Source organism: Pelodiscus sinensis, chromosome 6 (genome assembly GCF_052426305.1).
Source record: "Pelodiscus sinensis isolate ZL-2025 chromosome 6, ASM5242630v1, whole genome shotgun sequence".
NCBI lineage: Eukaryota > Metazoa > Chordata > Testudines > Trionychidae > Pelodiscus > Pelodiscus sinensis.
The window spans coordinates 127,738,385-127,753,984 of record NC_143057.1 but is presented as its reverse complement, the minus strand read 5'-3'; the positions used below and the strand labels follow the sequence as shown (position 1 = coordinate 127,753,984).

The 15,600-nt window shown below is 46.0% G+C and overlaps 1 protein-coding gene across 2 annotated transcripts in view; it reads left to right on the top strand.

Annotated features, from left to right (window-relative positions):
* The window catches only part of LOC102448411 (uncharacterized), a 36,931-nt gene extending 21,463 nt beyond the window's left edge, over nucleotides 1-15,468 (top strand). Inside the window, exons 2-6 of one of the 2 annotated variants that reach the window (XM_006122982.4) lie at nucleotides 5,788-6,255; nucleotides 10,088-10,228; nucleotides 10,918-10,983; nucleotides 11,597-11,687; nucleotides 14,185-15,468. In XM_006122982.4, the coding sequence (XP_006123044.3) occupies nucleotides 5,788-6,255; nucleotides 10,088-10,228; nucleotides 10,918-10,983; nucleotides 11,597-11,687; nucleotides 14,185-14,392 (974 nt within the window). In that variant the 3' untranslated portion in view covers nucleotides 14,393-15,468. The remainder of the gene's footprint in view (nucleotides 1-5,787; nucleotides 6,256-10,087; nucleotides 10,229-10,917; nucleotides 10,984-11,596; nucleotides 11,688-14,184) is intronic. The other variant, XM_006122983.4, reaches the window with a different exon arrangement.
* The last annotated feature ends 132 nt before the right edge of the window (nucleotides 15,469-15,600 follow it).

The following is a 15,600-nucleotide window of genomic DNA, read 5'->3' as shown; positions in this document are numbered from 1 at the left end:
GATGCACCTTTAATCACAAGTCCATTTGATTTGCTTAATTGTCCACACAACACAAAGTAGTCTGTTGTCACTTCCTTAGTGTCCTCTAAACACCTGGGCCAGCCGTTCCAGTGTTAGAACTTCCTGAAGTTGTATGACTGTTGAGGTTGCTTTTTGTAGCTGGCTTAACTTCTGTTCTGACAGTGGGCAGTATGTGTTCACAGCAGGCATGCACACCTTTCTCTTTGAAATCACAGGTAATGAGAGTGTGACATCATATCTGCTGCTATCAGATTTTTCCCAGGAACATATTTAGCAATTTGGTTAAATCACATTGATCTTATCGGTTGACATTGGCATCTCAGGGATGCTTGATCCAGGGCTTTTCCTTTGATGAGGGTTGTAAGTAGTTGATGGTCTGTATCCGTGTAAACAAATCCCATCCACACAAATATCTGTAAAAGTTCTCCCATGCCCATATGCTCTCCAGGCGCTGCCTTTCAATCTGTGTATATTGCTTTTTGGCTTCTGTGAACGCTCGAGAGCAAAATTGGATTCCACGCAGAGCCATGTTTTTTCAACAATACGTCAACCAGGCCATAGCAGCTTGTTCTGCGCTGATCATTGCAGATTTGTTCAAATTGTACTAATTAAGAACTAGAGTTTCTGAGATTGTTTCTTTTATCTTTGTGAAGGCAACATCATGACGTGGCTTCCATAACCAAGTTGTGTTGGATTGCGCAATTCATTTCGTGGTTTTATCTCTTTAGAAAAATATTGTAGGTATTGGCTGAGATAATGGACCATCCCTAGTACACATCTCGGTTCCTGTACATTCAATTCATAGAATCATAGAACTGGAAGGGACCTTGAGAGGTCATCAAGTCCAGTCCCCTGCCCTCGCAACAGGACCTAGCACCACCCAGGTCATCCCTGGGCAATTTATTCCAGTGTTTCACCACCCTGACAGTTAGGAACTTTTTCCTAATGCCCAACCTAAACCTGCCTTGCTGCAATTTAAGCCCATTGCTTCTTGTCCTATCTTCAGAGGCCAAGGAGAACAAATTTGCTCCCTCCTCCTTGTAACACCCTTTTAGACACTTGAAAACCGCTATCATGTCCCCTCTCAGTCTTCTCTTTTCCAAATTAAACAAGCCCAGTTCTTTCAGTCTTCCCTCATAGGTCATGTTTTCTAGACTTTTAATCATTCTTGTTGCTTTTCTCTGGACCCCCTCCAATTTCTCCACATCTTTCTTGAAATGTGGTGCCCAGAACTGGACACAATACTCCAACTGAGGACTAACCAGCGCAGAGTAGAGCGGAAGAATGACTTCTCATGTCTTGCTCACAACACACCTGTTAATACACCCCAGAATCATGTTTGCTTTCTTTGCAACGGCATCACACTGCTGACTCATATTTAACTTGGGGTCCACTATAACCCCTAGATCCCTTTCTGCCGTACTCCTTCCCAAACTGTCGCTTCCCATTCTGTATGTGTGAAACTGATTGTTCCTTCCTAAGTGGAGCACTTTGCATTTGTCCTTATTAAACTTCATCCTATTTATCTCAGACCATTTCTCCAATTTGTCCAGGTCGTTTTGAATTATGACCCTATCCTCCAGATTAGTCGCGATCCCTCCCAGCTTGGTATCATCTGCAAACTTAATAAGCGTACTTTCTATACCAATATCTAAATTGTTGATGAAGATATTGAACAGAGCCAGTCCCAAAACAGACCCCTACAGAACCCCACTTCTTATGCCTTTCCTGCAGGATTGTGAACCATTAATAATATTTACCCAACCTTTACTCCAGATCACTCTGTCTGAATTTAAGCCCAGGATGTAATTTTTTCCCCACATCTTGTGCATGCAGCCTGGAATATGTCCCACTTATCCTGGGAGTTACAAGGAGGAGGGAGAAAAATTAACTTCTAGTGATAGGACAAGAAGCAATGGGCTTAACTTGCAGCAAGGGAGGATTAGGTTGGACATTAGGAAAAACTTCCTACCTGTCAGGGTGGTGAAACACTGGAATAAATTGCCTAGGGAGGTTGTGGAATCTCCATCACTGGAGATATTTAAAAGCAGGTTCAGTAAACATCTATCAGGGATAATCTAAACAGCGCTTGGTCCTGTCATGAGTGCAGGGGACTGGACTCGATGACCTCTTGACGTCCCTTCCAGTTCTAGTGCTCTAGGATTCCATTTTACCTCTGGCTCATTCTCTTGTTCTTACATAACCTTGTGTGGGCAAAGCCCCACTTTGTCAGATGCTTACGCCCAAACAAATCTGTTATTCTTTAAGGTGCCACAGGACTCCTTGTTGCTGTGGCGGATTCATGGCCATACCTCTGCCTCTTGCCGGTGGAACCTGAGGATAACGTGGCAGTGATACAGGGGCAAGCCACAGTCCCTCTCAACCATGCTACACTGTGACAAGGTGCAGTGCAAGGAAGGGGGGACCCACACCTACCCTCTAGTCTGGGTCCAAACCCAGGAACCCTCTGACGGCAGCTATTTGCAGCCCTCCTTCCCTCCCCTTGTCTGCCAATATTCCCTGGGCTACTTCCCTGGAGCCCTTGCACCTTCTTAGCCCATTGTAACAGGGGCCAGAGCCTGAGAGGTGTCAGAGTTTAGCTTCCTTCTCTCTGCTCCCCTGACCCCGCCCAGCACTGCTCCATCCAAGATGCTGTGTCTTCCCTGGGAACTAGTCCTGCATCCTCGCTGGTCAGGGCCCAACTGGCTTCTGCCCTGCTGAGCAGTTCTTTATATCTGAGTTGCCCCAGCAAGCTGCCTCCTCATTGGCTCCTAATAAGCCTATCCCTTATTGGCTGGGTTCTTTCTAGCCTGTTTTAACCCCTCATCTTCCAAAGTGGGGCAACTGCCCCACTACAGATACAAATATTTAATGATGACAAGATTGCTGTTTCCAATACAGATGATCCCTCCAGGTCACAGCTGAAGCACATTTGCAGAGATGGAAGTAGAGACTCTTAGAGCTCTACAAATCTGTAGGTAGACTGTTTATATCCACGTATCATGTTTGTGGATCATGGATCGGAGGTGGATACAAATTTTGTATCTGTGCAGGGCTCTAGAGATACTTACTCTGCTGTTGCCCATACTTCAGGCTTAGCACTTCACTGTCCAAGCCTCTCTAACCGTCCTTGTTCACCAGCATTAAGCATTTCATTTATTAATATTTACATGACATAACATTTTAGAAGCTGGAAGTGCACTTTACCCATTCTCTTTTCAGTAGGTTCTGGGGCAGCCAGAAAGTCCCTTAGGCAATGTTTTTCCTGAATTAATAATAAAGTCTAGCAGGCACCTGGAGTTTCCTACAAACAAACCTAAGAGTTCTTTAATCTATTGTTTTCCTTGCATCCAGCTGTGCCCAGAGTTCTGTTTGCATGGTCGCTCTGTCCCTTCACATATTGAGCCAGTGACTTGGTGCTAATGAAAAGTATTGTTCTTTATGCCAAGAGGGGAAATTCCACAGAGATGGGTGTAAAGATTATTATCCAGCTTTCTAAGGCCATCCTTCAGCGTCCTTCTTGCTCTTTACATTCCAGAATTTTTCCATCAGGCTTTACAGGTTTTAACTGGCAGGCAAAGGTGGGAATTTTTCGCTCCTGGGGGAATAAATGAGCAAATTCTTAAAGCTACAAATATTTTAAATAAGCTAGGGGAAATGGGATGAAAATCTGAGAAGTATGTTTCCGTTCTTCTTTCTTTAAAACCAAATTATTGTTCAAACACATTATTGTGTAATTATTGTTACACAGCAGGAGCGACACATTTATTAGAGATATATAGTAGAGGGCTCAAGGGATATTTCAGGGTGCTCATTGGTTCAGAATAACAGTTGATTTTGGAATGAATACAATGACAATCCTTTCAGTTGAACGGCTGGTACGTATCCCTTAAGGATCCCGGAACCGTTGGTGCTCCCAGCAAAAAAACGATCATTACAGAAGCTCAAAAGCTAATATTATTGATACTTGGACTGCCTTTCTAGTTTTGAAAGGATTAAGGGCAGTTAGCTTAGCTCTATGGACCATCACCAGGTGTATCACCCTGTTGCCAGGGGCTTGTTGGGTCTGGAACCCTGACATCTGTATTCAATCTGTATAATTGATTGACTAGTTGTGAGTCACCTTATCTAATCATTTCCAATGTTTTTAAGGCTGACTGGTTTATTCCCATTGTTGCCACGGGAATCATAGAATCCCAGAGCTGGAAGAGACCTCAGCAGTCATCGAGTCCAGCCCCCTGCCCAAAGCAGGACCAACCCCAACTCAATCATCCCAGCCAGGGCTTTGTCAAACCGGGACTTAAAAACCTCTAGGGGTGGAGATTCTAACACCTCCCTAAGTAACCCATTCCAGTGCTTCCCAACCCTCCTAATGAAATAGTTTTTCCTAATATCCAACCTAGACCTCCACCATTGTAATTTGAGACCATTGCTCCTTGTTCTGCCATCCATCACTATGAGAACAGCCTCTCTCCATCCTCTTTGGAACCTCCCTTCAGGAAGTTGAAGGCTGCTATCAAATCCCCCCTCACTCTTCTCTTCTGCAGACTAAATAAACCCAAATCTCTCAGCCTCTCCTCGTAGGTCATGTGCTCCAGACCCCAAATTGTTTTGGTTGCCCTCCGCTGGACCCTCTCCAATGCATCCACATGTTTTCTATTGTGGGGAGCCCAGAACGGGACACAATACTCCAGATGTGGCCTCACCAGTGCCAAATAAAGGGGAATAATCACTTCTCTAGATCTGCTGGCAACGCTCCTCCTAATGCACCCTAATATGCAGGGGCAGTCCGTGACTATAAGCCAACTCAGCCGTCGTCTAGGGCACCACCTTCAATGGGGCGCCCGATGATGACATCACTCCGTTGACATCCGTGCAGGAGGGGGCGTCGAGCGTGCATTCTGCCTGGGGCGTCAGCTGCCGCAGCCCGCCTCAGGCCACTCCTGATAATATGCCATTAGCCTTCTTGGCTACCAGGGCATACTGTTGACTCCTATCCAGCTTCTCATCCACTATAATTCCCAGGTCCTTTTCTGCTGAACTGCTTCTTAGTCAGTCTGCCCCAGCCTGAAACAATGCTTAGGATTCTTCTGTCCCAAGTGCAGGACTTTGCACGTGTCCTTGTTGCACCACATCAGATTTCTTTTGGCCCAATCCTCCAATTTGTCTAGGTCATTCTGGACCCTATCGCTGCCCTTCTGCATATCTACCTCTCCCCCTACCTTAGTGTCATCTGCAAATTGCTGGAAGTAGTCACAGAGTCAAGCATAGTGACCCGAAGTGAGATTAACTGAGCTTGTCAACATTTGTTGAATTTCTATGAAATTTTTCATAGGAAAAACGTAATTCTGATAGGGAAAATATCAACTGATTTGTGTGCGGTTTCTCATCGACTCTATAGCTGGCTGAAAATTTCCAGCTTTTTCTTTTTAATCCATACAAAAATTTAAAAAATCAAAAAATGGCTGTGCAAATTGTCATGATTTTTTCTATTGGCTTTATATATTAATGACAATATTATTACTTCTTTCCACCTTGGTTCTGGGTACCAATGCACCATGCCTTCCTCTAAGAAATGCAACCCTAGGAAACTAAAACGTTAGAGGGAAGCTATTTTTTCTTTTGTATGTAGAATATGAAAATGCAGCAAGAAGTGGGGAGACTAAGAGTCTCTTTTCGTAGGCATTAGCTAACGACTGATGCTCTGCTGACCTGTGTTTGCTGTATGCATGTACGGTACTAAACTGTGCTTTGATTGTACTGCAGTATCAGAGGGGCAAAGCTTCCTCATTAAGAACATCCGGCTGGAAAAGTGCATGCAAGTCACCCACCATGACAGCGACCAGATCAGCCTGGCTGATTGCAAACTGCACTCCCAGCAACAGCAGTGGAGGTGGGACCCCAGCACAAAGTCTATTGTCAGCCTTAAAACCAAACAGTGCCTGACTGCTCACAAGCCACAGGCGTTGACAGCCGCCCACCTGGAGCCATGTGGGAACAGGGAGCGCCAAACATGGGCTTGCAGCAAGAAGGGACACGTGACCTTGCACGGCCTGGGCTTGCATCTTAACGTGAAGCAAGGCCACACGGTCGTTGTGTCCCGGGAGAAAGATAAGTTCAGCAAGTGGAAGACCTTGTCAGATGAAACCATCTGTGCTGTCAACCCCACGGCGGCTCCCTGGAATGGCAACCTCACGGCGGAAGCTGCAGATGCATCGATGTGGGTTCATGAAAGTAAGAAGTGGATGTAACATTAGCGACCCACTTAACTTTTGGGATCCATCACCTAGAATCCATCTAACACCTGCGCTTAACAGGCTTGTAGCTCACGCAAATTCATTCTCATACATGATTGTTCCGACCCTCATCCTGTGGGATACTGAGGAGCTCTAGCAACATCCCAAACATCCTCAGCTAACCACTAATATCAGTGGGAAATGACAGTTGCTGAGCCCCACACAAGAGGTGGTGCTATATCTCTCCATATATATTTTAGATTGTTTGAGCATCTATCTGTCCGTCTGTCTGTGAGTCGGTTTGCTCAAGAACTCCTCCTAAACGGTAAAAGCTCGGACCACCAAATTTAGTTCGCAGCTTCCTCTTTCCCTAACTTAAAGCACGGTCAAGGTTTGGGTGGTGCCAGGATAATGGGATGTGCCTGAAATCCGATTGTTTTCCACAACACGGAAAGGGAAGGGTCTGATAGGAGGGACAGTTATGCTCCGCAGTGACCAGAGCAGGCAGCAAACGGGGGACAATTATACTGAATAGCGACCAGAGAGGGGCAGTCACACCAGGAAGAGCTGAGACAGAAGCTCTCCATATTGCTGGTCACTGGCCCAGATAAGTAGACATCTGACATATTTGGTGTGCATTGCCGTGATAAAATACTGGACTGTTCCTGGCACTTCTACCAGGAATCAAACAGTTTCTTGCTCAGAAATCTCCAAGGTACTCAGAGTTAGAAGATGAAAACTGGATTTTGGATGTGGCTTTTCTCATTGACATCACTGTTCACCTGAACAAGTTGAATGACATGTTGCAGGAGGGGAAATCAACTCTTGCCTACACTAATTGCTAGCATCAGAAAATTCATGCTACACCTGAAGTTAATGTCAGCTCAGTTTTAAAAAAAAGAAATGAAGGCTCAGGTTCCATGATTCTACATACTGGAACTTTAAGAAAAACACCAGCAATCGCAAGACGTGTGAGGAAATTGAAAGAACCGGCAATGCTGTTGGGAGATTTTTCTTTTTGTTTTCAAACAAAGTGTAACCTCCTGGCTATGAGTTCATAGCTCTGCTGCCCTGGTTCTACCTGCAGGAGCTGGGAAGTGCAGCTCCTGCAGTAGACAGAGTTAATTTCTAGGAAGGAGAAACTAGTGTGGAATCCAGGGCCAACCTGCAAAAAAACTAGAAAAATCCTTTTGCGTCCCTTGGCATCACCATTCTTATTAGAGACTGGGGGGGTAATGTGGTCTACTGGCCTGAGCACAGGTGTGAGAAGCAGGAACACCTTGGTTCTAAATTTGACTCTGCTCTGGTACCTTTGGGCCAGTCACTTCTCTTCCCTGTGCTTCCATTTCCTCATCTGTAAAATGGGAGCTACGCTTTTAAGTGACCGTTGCCATCTTAGTCAGAGAGGTTAAAACAGGTTAGACAAACATCTGTCGGGATAGTCTATCTAATACTTCGTCCTGCCACAGGGCAGGGGACTGGACTGAATGGCCTCTCTGGGTCCCATCCCGACCTACATTTCTATGATTCTATACTTTCACTAGTTCCAGTGTCTAAACTCTAGGGCTGTGTCTACACTGGGCCACTTATTCCGGAAAATCAGCCGCTTTTCCGGAATAAGCTGCGAGCTGTCTACACTGGCCCCTTGAATTTCCAGAAAAGCAACGACGCTCTACTGTACAAAATCAGCCGCTATTCCGGAAAAACTATTCTGCTCCCGCTCGGGCATAAGTCCTTATTCCGGAACACTGTTCCGGAAAAGGGCCAGTGTAGACAGCCCAGTAGTCTTTTCCAGAAGAAAGCCCCGATCGCAAAAATGGCGACCGGGGCTCTTTTCTGGAAAAGCGCGTCTACATTGGCCACAGACGCTTTTCCAGAAAAAGGGCTTTTCCGGAAAAGTAGCCTGCCAATGTAGACGCTCCTTTTCCGGAAAAACTGAAAACGGAATAGTATTCCGTTTTAAGCATTTCCGGAAAAAGGTGCCAGTGTAGACACAGCTATAATGGGTATGTCTAGACTACATGCCTCTGGCGACAGAGGCATGTAAATTAGACTACCCGACATAGTCGACGAAGCAGGGATTTAAATAAACCCCGCTTCATTAAAATAAAAATGGCCACCGCGCTGTGCCACTCAGCTGACTGTCGGCACAGCGCGGCAGTCAAGACACAGATCGTTCGGCAAGGAAAGCCTTTGCTGACTGATCCTGTAAACCTCGTTTCACGAGGCATAAGGAATCGGTCGACAAAGGCGTTCCCTGCCAACTGATCTGCATCTTGGCTGCCGCGCTGTGCTGACAATCAACTGAGCCGGCACAGTGCAGCAGCCATTTTTATTTTAATTAAGTGGGGTTTATTTAAATCCCCGCTTCATTGACTATGTCAGGTAGTCTAATTTACATGCCTCTGTCGCCAGAGGCATGTAGTCTAGACATACCCACAGGGTATGTCTACACAGCAGGGCAAAAGTCAAATTAAGCCACACAGCTTGAGCTACGTCAATTGTGTAGCTTAAGTTGAAATAGCTTGATTTGTCTTGATTTGTCACCATCCAATCAGATTCATCCCTCCTTTCAACCCGTCTAGGTTATAAACTGGGAGGTGAGCTCATGATAAGAACTTTTCCCTTACAAAGTTGTCAACACCTGGAGCTCACATTTGTTCCTGACTCTTCTGTTCCAAAGACCAGAAAAGGATCGGGACATGCAGTGAATTGTACAGTGCTCTCTGTAAGTGGTCCATGTACTGTACTGGGATTTCCATCGCTTCCCTCAGGGGCATTATTTCACCCTTGCAAAGATTTTACTGATATTGAAGCTTCACTCTTCTCTTGGGTTGTTCGAATCACTTGATAAATTAGTCCCTTGCTTCCCACAAGACCTTAACTTTCTCCGAAATTTAGACCCACTGGGCACCCCCAGCTTTTTATTCAGACGATGAAGCAGTCACTCCTGGAGTGCAGGTCTCCTTTTATTCCTTACACTGTTGGGTGTAACAGCGTCACTCCTGGTTACACACACACACACACACACACACACACACACACACACACACACACACACACACACACACACACACACACACACACACACACACACACACACACACACAGAAGCTGGCATTGCACCTCCACTCCTGCAGAAGTCTAGTGGACCGACTGCATCTCAGAGGACCTCCTCTACTTCTGCTACCCAATGTAGACTGACAGCATCAAGATCAGGAGAAGGGAACTCTGATTTGCTGCTGTCGTTAAGGATGTATCCTTACACTGCCACAGGCAGCATGCTAGTCCTATAGCCCCAGAGCACCTAAATAACTTCCCTGGTCTTTGTTACTTAATGCTTTCGGCTTCCTAATCGCCAGCGTTTGATAACCAAAAAGCTTGTGCCTAATTCATTTGTCAATTTTTCATTTATTTGGCCATGGCCACTCATTTAACATGGCAGGAAGGGGCGGGTGTATCTCAGCTCTGACTCCACCTGAATCCTCCGTCGTGTTTTTAACCGTTTGTTTGTATAGCACCCGTCCTCTTTAGACTAGATAGTCCTTGGAACGGGGACCTTGTTGAACCACGGATCAAAATCTGCCCTGTCTACCAGGCTGATCGTGCAAGGTGCTGAACACTCCCCGTTGCGTTTGATATCCATGCAAATTGAGGGCCACACCGGATCTGGCCATTGCATACCACACAATCCAAATTGGGGGGCTGCAGGAGCAATCAGCCAGGGCAGGCTTTGTCCCCATGTGGTTTGCCGAGGGCCAAGCAGGCCCAAGTGTGCTGCATAGTGAATAAACAATAACCGTCGACAACTTTGTTTTTTTCTTTCTAAGCTAAAACCATCAGTACCTCAGCAAAGGTCCACACCAGTTCTAGGGGCTCTGCCCTGGAGTACCCTGCCTTCACGCTGGCTGAGTTTAACAGCACGGTGCCTCTGCCACAGAGCAATCAGATGACTCCAGCAACAGAGAAGGGTGGGTACTCTGTCTTCCTGAACGCACGTGTCCAAAAAGCAGCAGCAGCTTAGTGTGGTGGCCTCGGCACACGAGCACGGCCCTGTCACGTCTCACCGCTGTGAGGCTTGCCTCAGCAATGGGTAGCGGTGCACTGATGAGGATCTGTGGCTGCCCCACAGGTGCTACAGTTAGAGCTAGAGCAGCATGCAGGCATTCTTGGTGCTACAGCAGGGCCCCTGTGCTCTTCCCCATCTGAGAGCAAGGGCAAACCCAGCCACTAAAGGGTAGTCCTTGGCTATGTCTACACTCACGGCTTCTTGCGCGAGTAATATGCAAATGAGGCTAAGCGTGGACTATCGCTGAGGCTCATTTGCATACCTAATGAGCCACCATTTTTTTTCAGAAGAGGCTCTTGCGCATGAAGAAGCGTCTGCACTGCCCCTTCTTGTGCAAGAAAAACCCTCTTGCGCAATGCTGTTACACCTATTACTTGAGTAAGAGCCTCTTCTGAAAAAAAGGTGGCTCATTAGGTATGCAAATGAGGCTCAGCGATATTCCATGCTTAGCCTCATTTGCATATTACTCGTGCAAGAAGCCGCAAGTGTAGACAAAGCCCTAAAGAGGAAGGATAATGCAGCACAATGTGCCCCCTCTGTTTGTCAAGACAGCCTCCTAATGTGTGCCTCTCTGCTCCTTCGCCCCTGCAGAGATGACTGCCCAGTTTAGATCTCAACCTGGACACCGAGGGAAAAATGCTGGGGCCAGGCCTGTAGGTATGTTGGGAAAAAAATGGGAAAAGGGAAAAGATAGGGTGGAGTGAGGGTTGCCAATTTCCTTCCTTTCCCTGCAAACAGGAAAGTGTTCCTGTGGGATGTGCCCTTACTCCGTGCCCACCAGTGCTGTCTGATGCTGCACTCCACACTTCATTCAACTGACTGCAGTATGTCCTAGGGGAGACATTCCTCCTGGGGATCACCTGTACTGCCGGCTTGGGAGTGTTGCCATGGCTGAGCACTGAAGCCCATTCCACCCTGAACTTAGTGCTGGTATCGAACGGCCATTGTCCCTTGCCCTGCCACCCCTTGCATCCTGAAACTTCGGTTGCAGGGCAGAGAATTCTGAATATTTGTTATCCTCTGAGAAAGGGAAGGGAGGAACCTGCAAAGAATAGGCTGTAAAAATGCAGCCATGATAATATGGCAAAGCTGGCACCTGACCTTATGAACAAGGAGTGCACAAAGTAAGTCATCTCCCCCACCTACATCCTCTGCTACTTTTGATGGGCTGGAACGGCTCATTTTAGTTTGGAACAATGTTACAGGTGTCTGTCTTGAAAGAATAACACAGGAAAATGTTGTGTGATTATGCAATTTGGTTCCATTCCAGCCACCAACTGGAAGACAGCCATGCTGGTCCTCAGCCCCCTGGCATTTATACTGGGGCTGATCATACTGACGCTGAACGTTCGTTACAACAAGTAAGTGCAATGAAGTTTCTCCCTTAGCTGCTTTACTGTTGTCACAGCTCTGCAGTTAAAGGCCTGGATGCCACAAGGGTACTAGCATGTCAACCTCCAGGCCACAGGCAGGCTCTTGCCACATCCTGTTACTATGTCTAGAGCCCTGCATACCCATGAAGATCCACATCATATCTGCAGATAGTGGAGAGGATACCCATGCAAGGCTCTGCCCACCACCCTGCAAGGGGGGTGTCAGGGCAGGGAAAGGATGCAAGAAGCTGCATCCTAAATCTCCTTGCAGGATGGCCCAAGTGCCATCCCTGCCTGGCCTCCCTTCCTCCTTCTGCCCTCACCTAGTAAGCACTGACCTGCAGAGCTCCTGGCACACTGTTAAAAAGGACAGCAGCCTCTACCAGTGTGGGTATTCAATAAGTAGCTCCAGATACGCCCCTTCCCCTGCCCTCTTTCTGTATCTAGGATCAGAAATGGCAGCACTCAAGAGACTAATAATAAAATAGAACGTGACAACCCGCCTACATACACACACACACACACACTCTCTCTCCGCACTGCTGCCTACCTCTTCCCTGCACGACCCTGCCCCTTCCTTGCTCATCTGTGATCCTTCCCCCTCTCTCCTCCAGATTTCTTGTGCGGATGCAAGTAAAATCTGTAGCACGGATTGTGGATCGGATGGGGAGTTGAGCTTGGCGGAAGCGGATCCACATTTTTGTATCCGTGCAGGGCTCTCTGTTCCCTCCCCTTCCCACCTCCAAAAGTTTTGTCCGTGTTCTGGTCATCTATTCCCCTTTGACTGCAGTAGACCCTCGGAGTTTCGAACACGTCAGGAATGGAGGATGTTTGGAACTCTGGACAAAACGTTTGGGTGTTCTTTCAAAATATTTCAGCTGAACAAGTGACTTAATACAGCTTTGAGACTTTACTGTGCAGAAGGAAAATGCCACTTTTTACCATCTTAAATGAAACACGCCCAAAGGTTTTTCGCCTGGTCAAATCTCTTTTGAAACTACTGAAAAATAAAGGGAAAGTTTAACAGGGTCTCATACTGCTTTGGCTTTTGGTTGTCTCTGCTGCTGCCTGATTTCATACTTCTGCTTCTGAATGAGCTGTGTGGTTAACTGGTCAGTTTGTAACTCTGGGGTTTGTAACTCTGAGGTTGCTGCAATGGTGGTCAACCCACGGCCTGCAGGGATATGAGGGAAAGGGTGGGGAGAGGGTCCAGCAGCCCCAGGCAAATGAGGATTGACGTGTATTTAAAGAAAGGACACGTGTGAGGAGCATCCGGATTGCACACAACATTGTGAGAGCCATGCGCTCCCTTCCCTTGTTACTTTTGCCAGTCATTTAATTTGCCCCTCATCATGGATCACTTTGTGCTGAAAAGGCATGATAAAGAAAAAGCAAGTGCAAAACCAAAAAACGTAGTAGTAGCAGCCAAAAAAAAAGGGAAGTCATTGACGAGGACAGGATGGCAAAAGAAAGTTCGAAGCAAGATGATTTTGTTACTGAACAGATGAGGCAGCCATTTTGTTTAATTTGCACCAAGGTGACATTGGTTCCAAAAAATACATTAGCAGACATTATGAAACCCGCCATTCCACTCTCAGCAAAATTTCCAGTAGTTTCTGCCACTGTGCTTGATAGCTTTCCAAGCTGAAGGAAGTCCTAGAAATGCAGAAGTGACTACTTAAACAAGCATTAGATGAGAGTGACACAGTGACATTGGCTAACTGTTGTACTGCTTGGTTGCTTGCAAAAAAGGGAAAGCCATTCTCAGATGGCGAGCGGGTGAAACAACGAATCATTGAATCCTCAGAGGTTTCATTGGATGGGTTTAAAAACCAAGTGTTCAAAGTGCAAGATGAACTTGCAAAGTGCAAAACAGAGCTGCTCATCTGTCAGAGCAGCTTTTCAGAACTGTACATTCCAGTGTAACTAACAGGGTAGTGCTGGAATACAAAAATATTAATGGTCTTGCTCAGCTCTGCATATGGGTTCGTTGTGTTGACAGTGACCTGAATGTGACAGAAGAATGTTTAGATCTCACAGGAATACACGGGCAAGCACAGGGCTCAGCATTTTTTTGCAGCATTTACCAATTATTTCAAAGAGCATGAGCTACCCTTTGGAAAAAATTGTATCAGTTACAAGTACAACTGATAGGTGCCCCTCCCTGTCAGGAAAACACCGTGGATTTGTGGGTTTGGTGAAAGCTTGTGTATAGGACATCTTCTCCCATTTTAATCACATTATACCCAAAAGGGGGTGATCTGCATGAGAAACTTGCTGCTGCTGCCATCCACATCCTACTTGTATGGATAAAGGCATTCACCCTCCAGGACTACTGATCCAGCAGTACGTTCAAATGGGAAAGCAAGTAGTAGACAGACCCCATTACTAAATGTGATGGGAAGGGCCTTGTTCACCTCGGATATAAATGACATTTGAAGTGAAATAATTTATTTTTTTGGTCCCGCTTTTTTCATCCTTCTAGGAAGAAGAAGCTCCTGTCTGCTTTGAAGAGCTACCCAGAGAGCTGTGGTAGAGCTGGCTTACAGGAGCACTCTCCATTAACAGTGACGGCAGGAAGCTGGCCACGCAGCATTGCAGCCTCTCATGCCCCTTCCTTGCAGCACGGGGAAATACTGATTGAGTGGAAGGATGGGACCATCACGCCCCTTTTTGATCATGCTAACTTTTAGATGGGCTACCTCAGAAGTCACTGAGCCCACTGCTTCTATGCTGTAGTGCTCTCTGATAAGATACTTCCACTGGGAACAAATAGCTTAATGTTTTATTAGGAACCAACACACACTGCTTAACACTTCAGAACAATTGCGTGATGCGACACAAAGTTGTAGCAGGCAGAGCAGATTGTGTTATGTTTGTGGTGCTTAAACTTTCTCAAGGGTTCTGATTGATTCTGTAAGGAGATCTATATGTAACCACAAAGTGCCTTTGCTGGTTGCTAACTTTCCTCCGAGTCACATGGAAAGGTGAATAAACCAAACTCGGTAGGGTTAGTTTTGACTTCAAAGTAGAAAATTGGATTCCCAAGCCAGCTACAGAGTGCTCTTAAAAAAATCCTCAGTGATTTTGGCCATAAGAGAATCTGTGACTTATCAGCTCCACCATCAGCAGCCAAAAGCAAAATGACTGTCCCTGACATTCTCCAGCCATTTGCTGAAGTTTCCCCTCCCTAAAATACAGATTCTGTAAGAAAAGTTTTTTTTAAATAAAAAGACTTTGTATTCTACATTTTCATCCTGCAAAACAGCTGATGGCCGCACAGCTGACTCACCAAGAGTTTTATATTCCTGGTACACAACTCCACAGCACTCCAAATCATAAAGCAATTATTGAATGCAACATATGCAGTGCCATTAAGATGCAGCTACCAACCTTGGCTTCAGCTAATAAAATGTTTTGTTTTGGCCAATGGCTGTTCATTACTGTTGACTGGGTAGAAAGGTTACTTGAAAATGGCTCTATATTTTTGTTTTATATTCTTGCACTTAAAGCAATACCATATTTTTTACTTTGTTGATTAGGCAGAAGCTGAAAACAACAATGAAAATACGACTGTGAAACAGAACACATTGTTAGGTATTTTCTCTCTTGCTTGCTTACTGATTGCTGTTTTCAATCTTGCATCTTTATTGTTCTGAACGTTACTTACACAAACACCCTCCCTGCTTGCTCTCCGTCACTCCCTGGCATCACCCATAAACAATGGTTTGAAACAGTGTTCATAATAAAGCTGAGTTTAAAACAAAAATCAGGGAGGTTGAAATCATTTCTGTTAGTAAGGCACAATGCGCCGCTGTATCTATGCAATTCATTCTGTCACAATAAAATGGTCCCAAACCTACCAGGAGCTGAGCCCTCTCAACCCCAACTGATGTCAGTG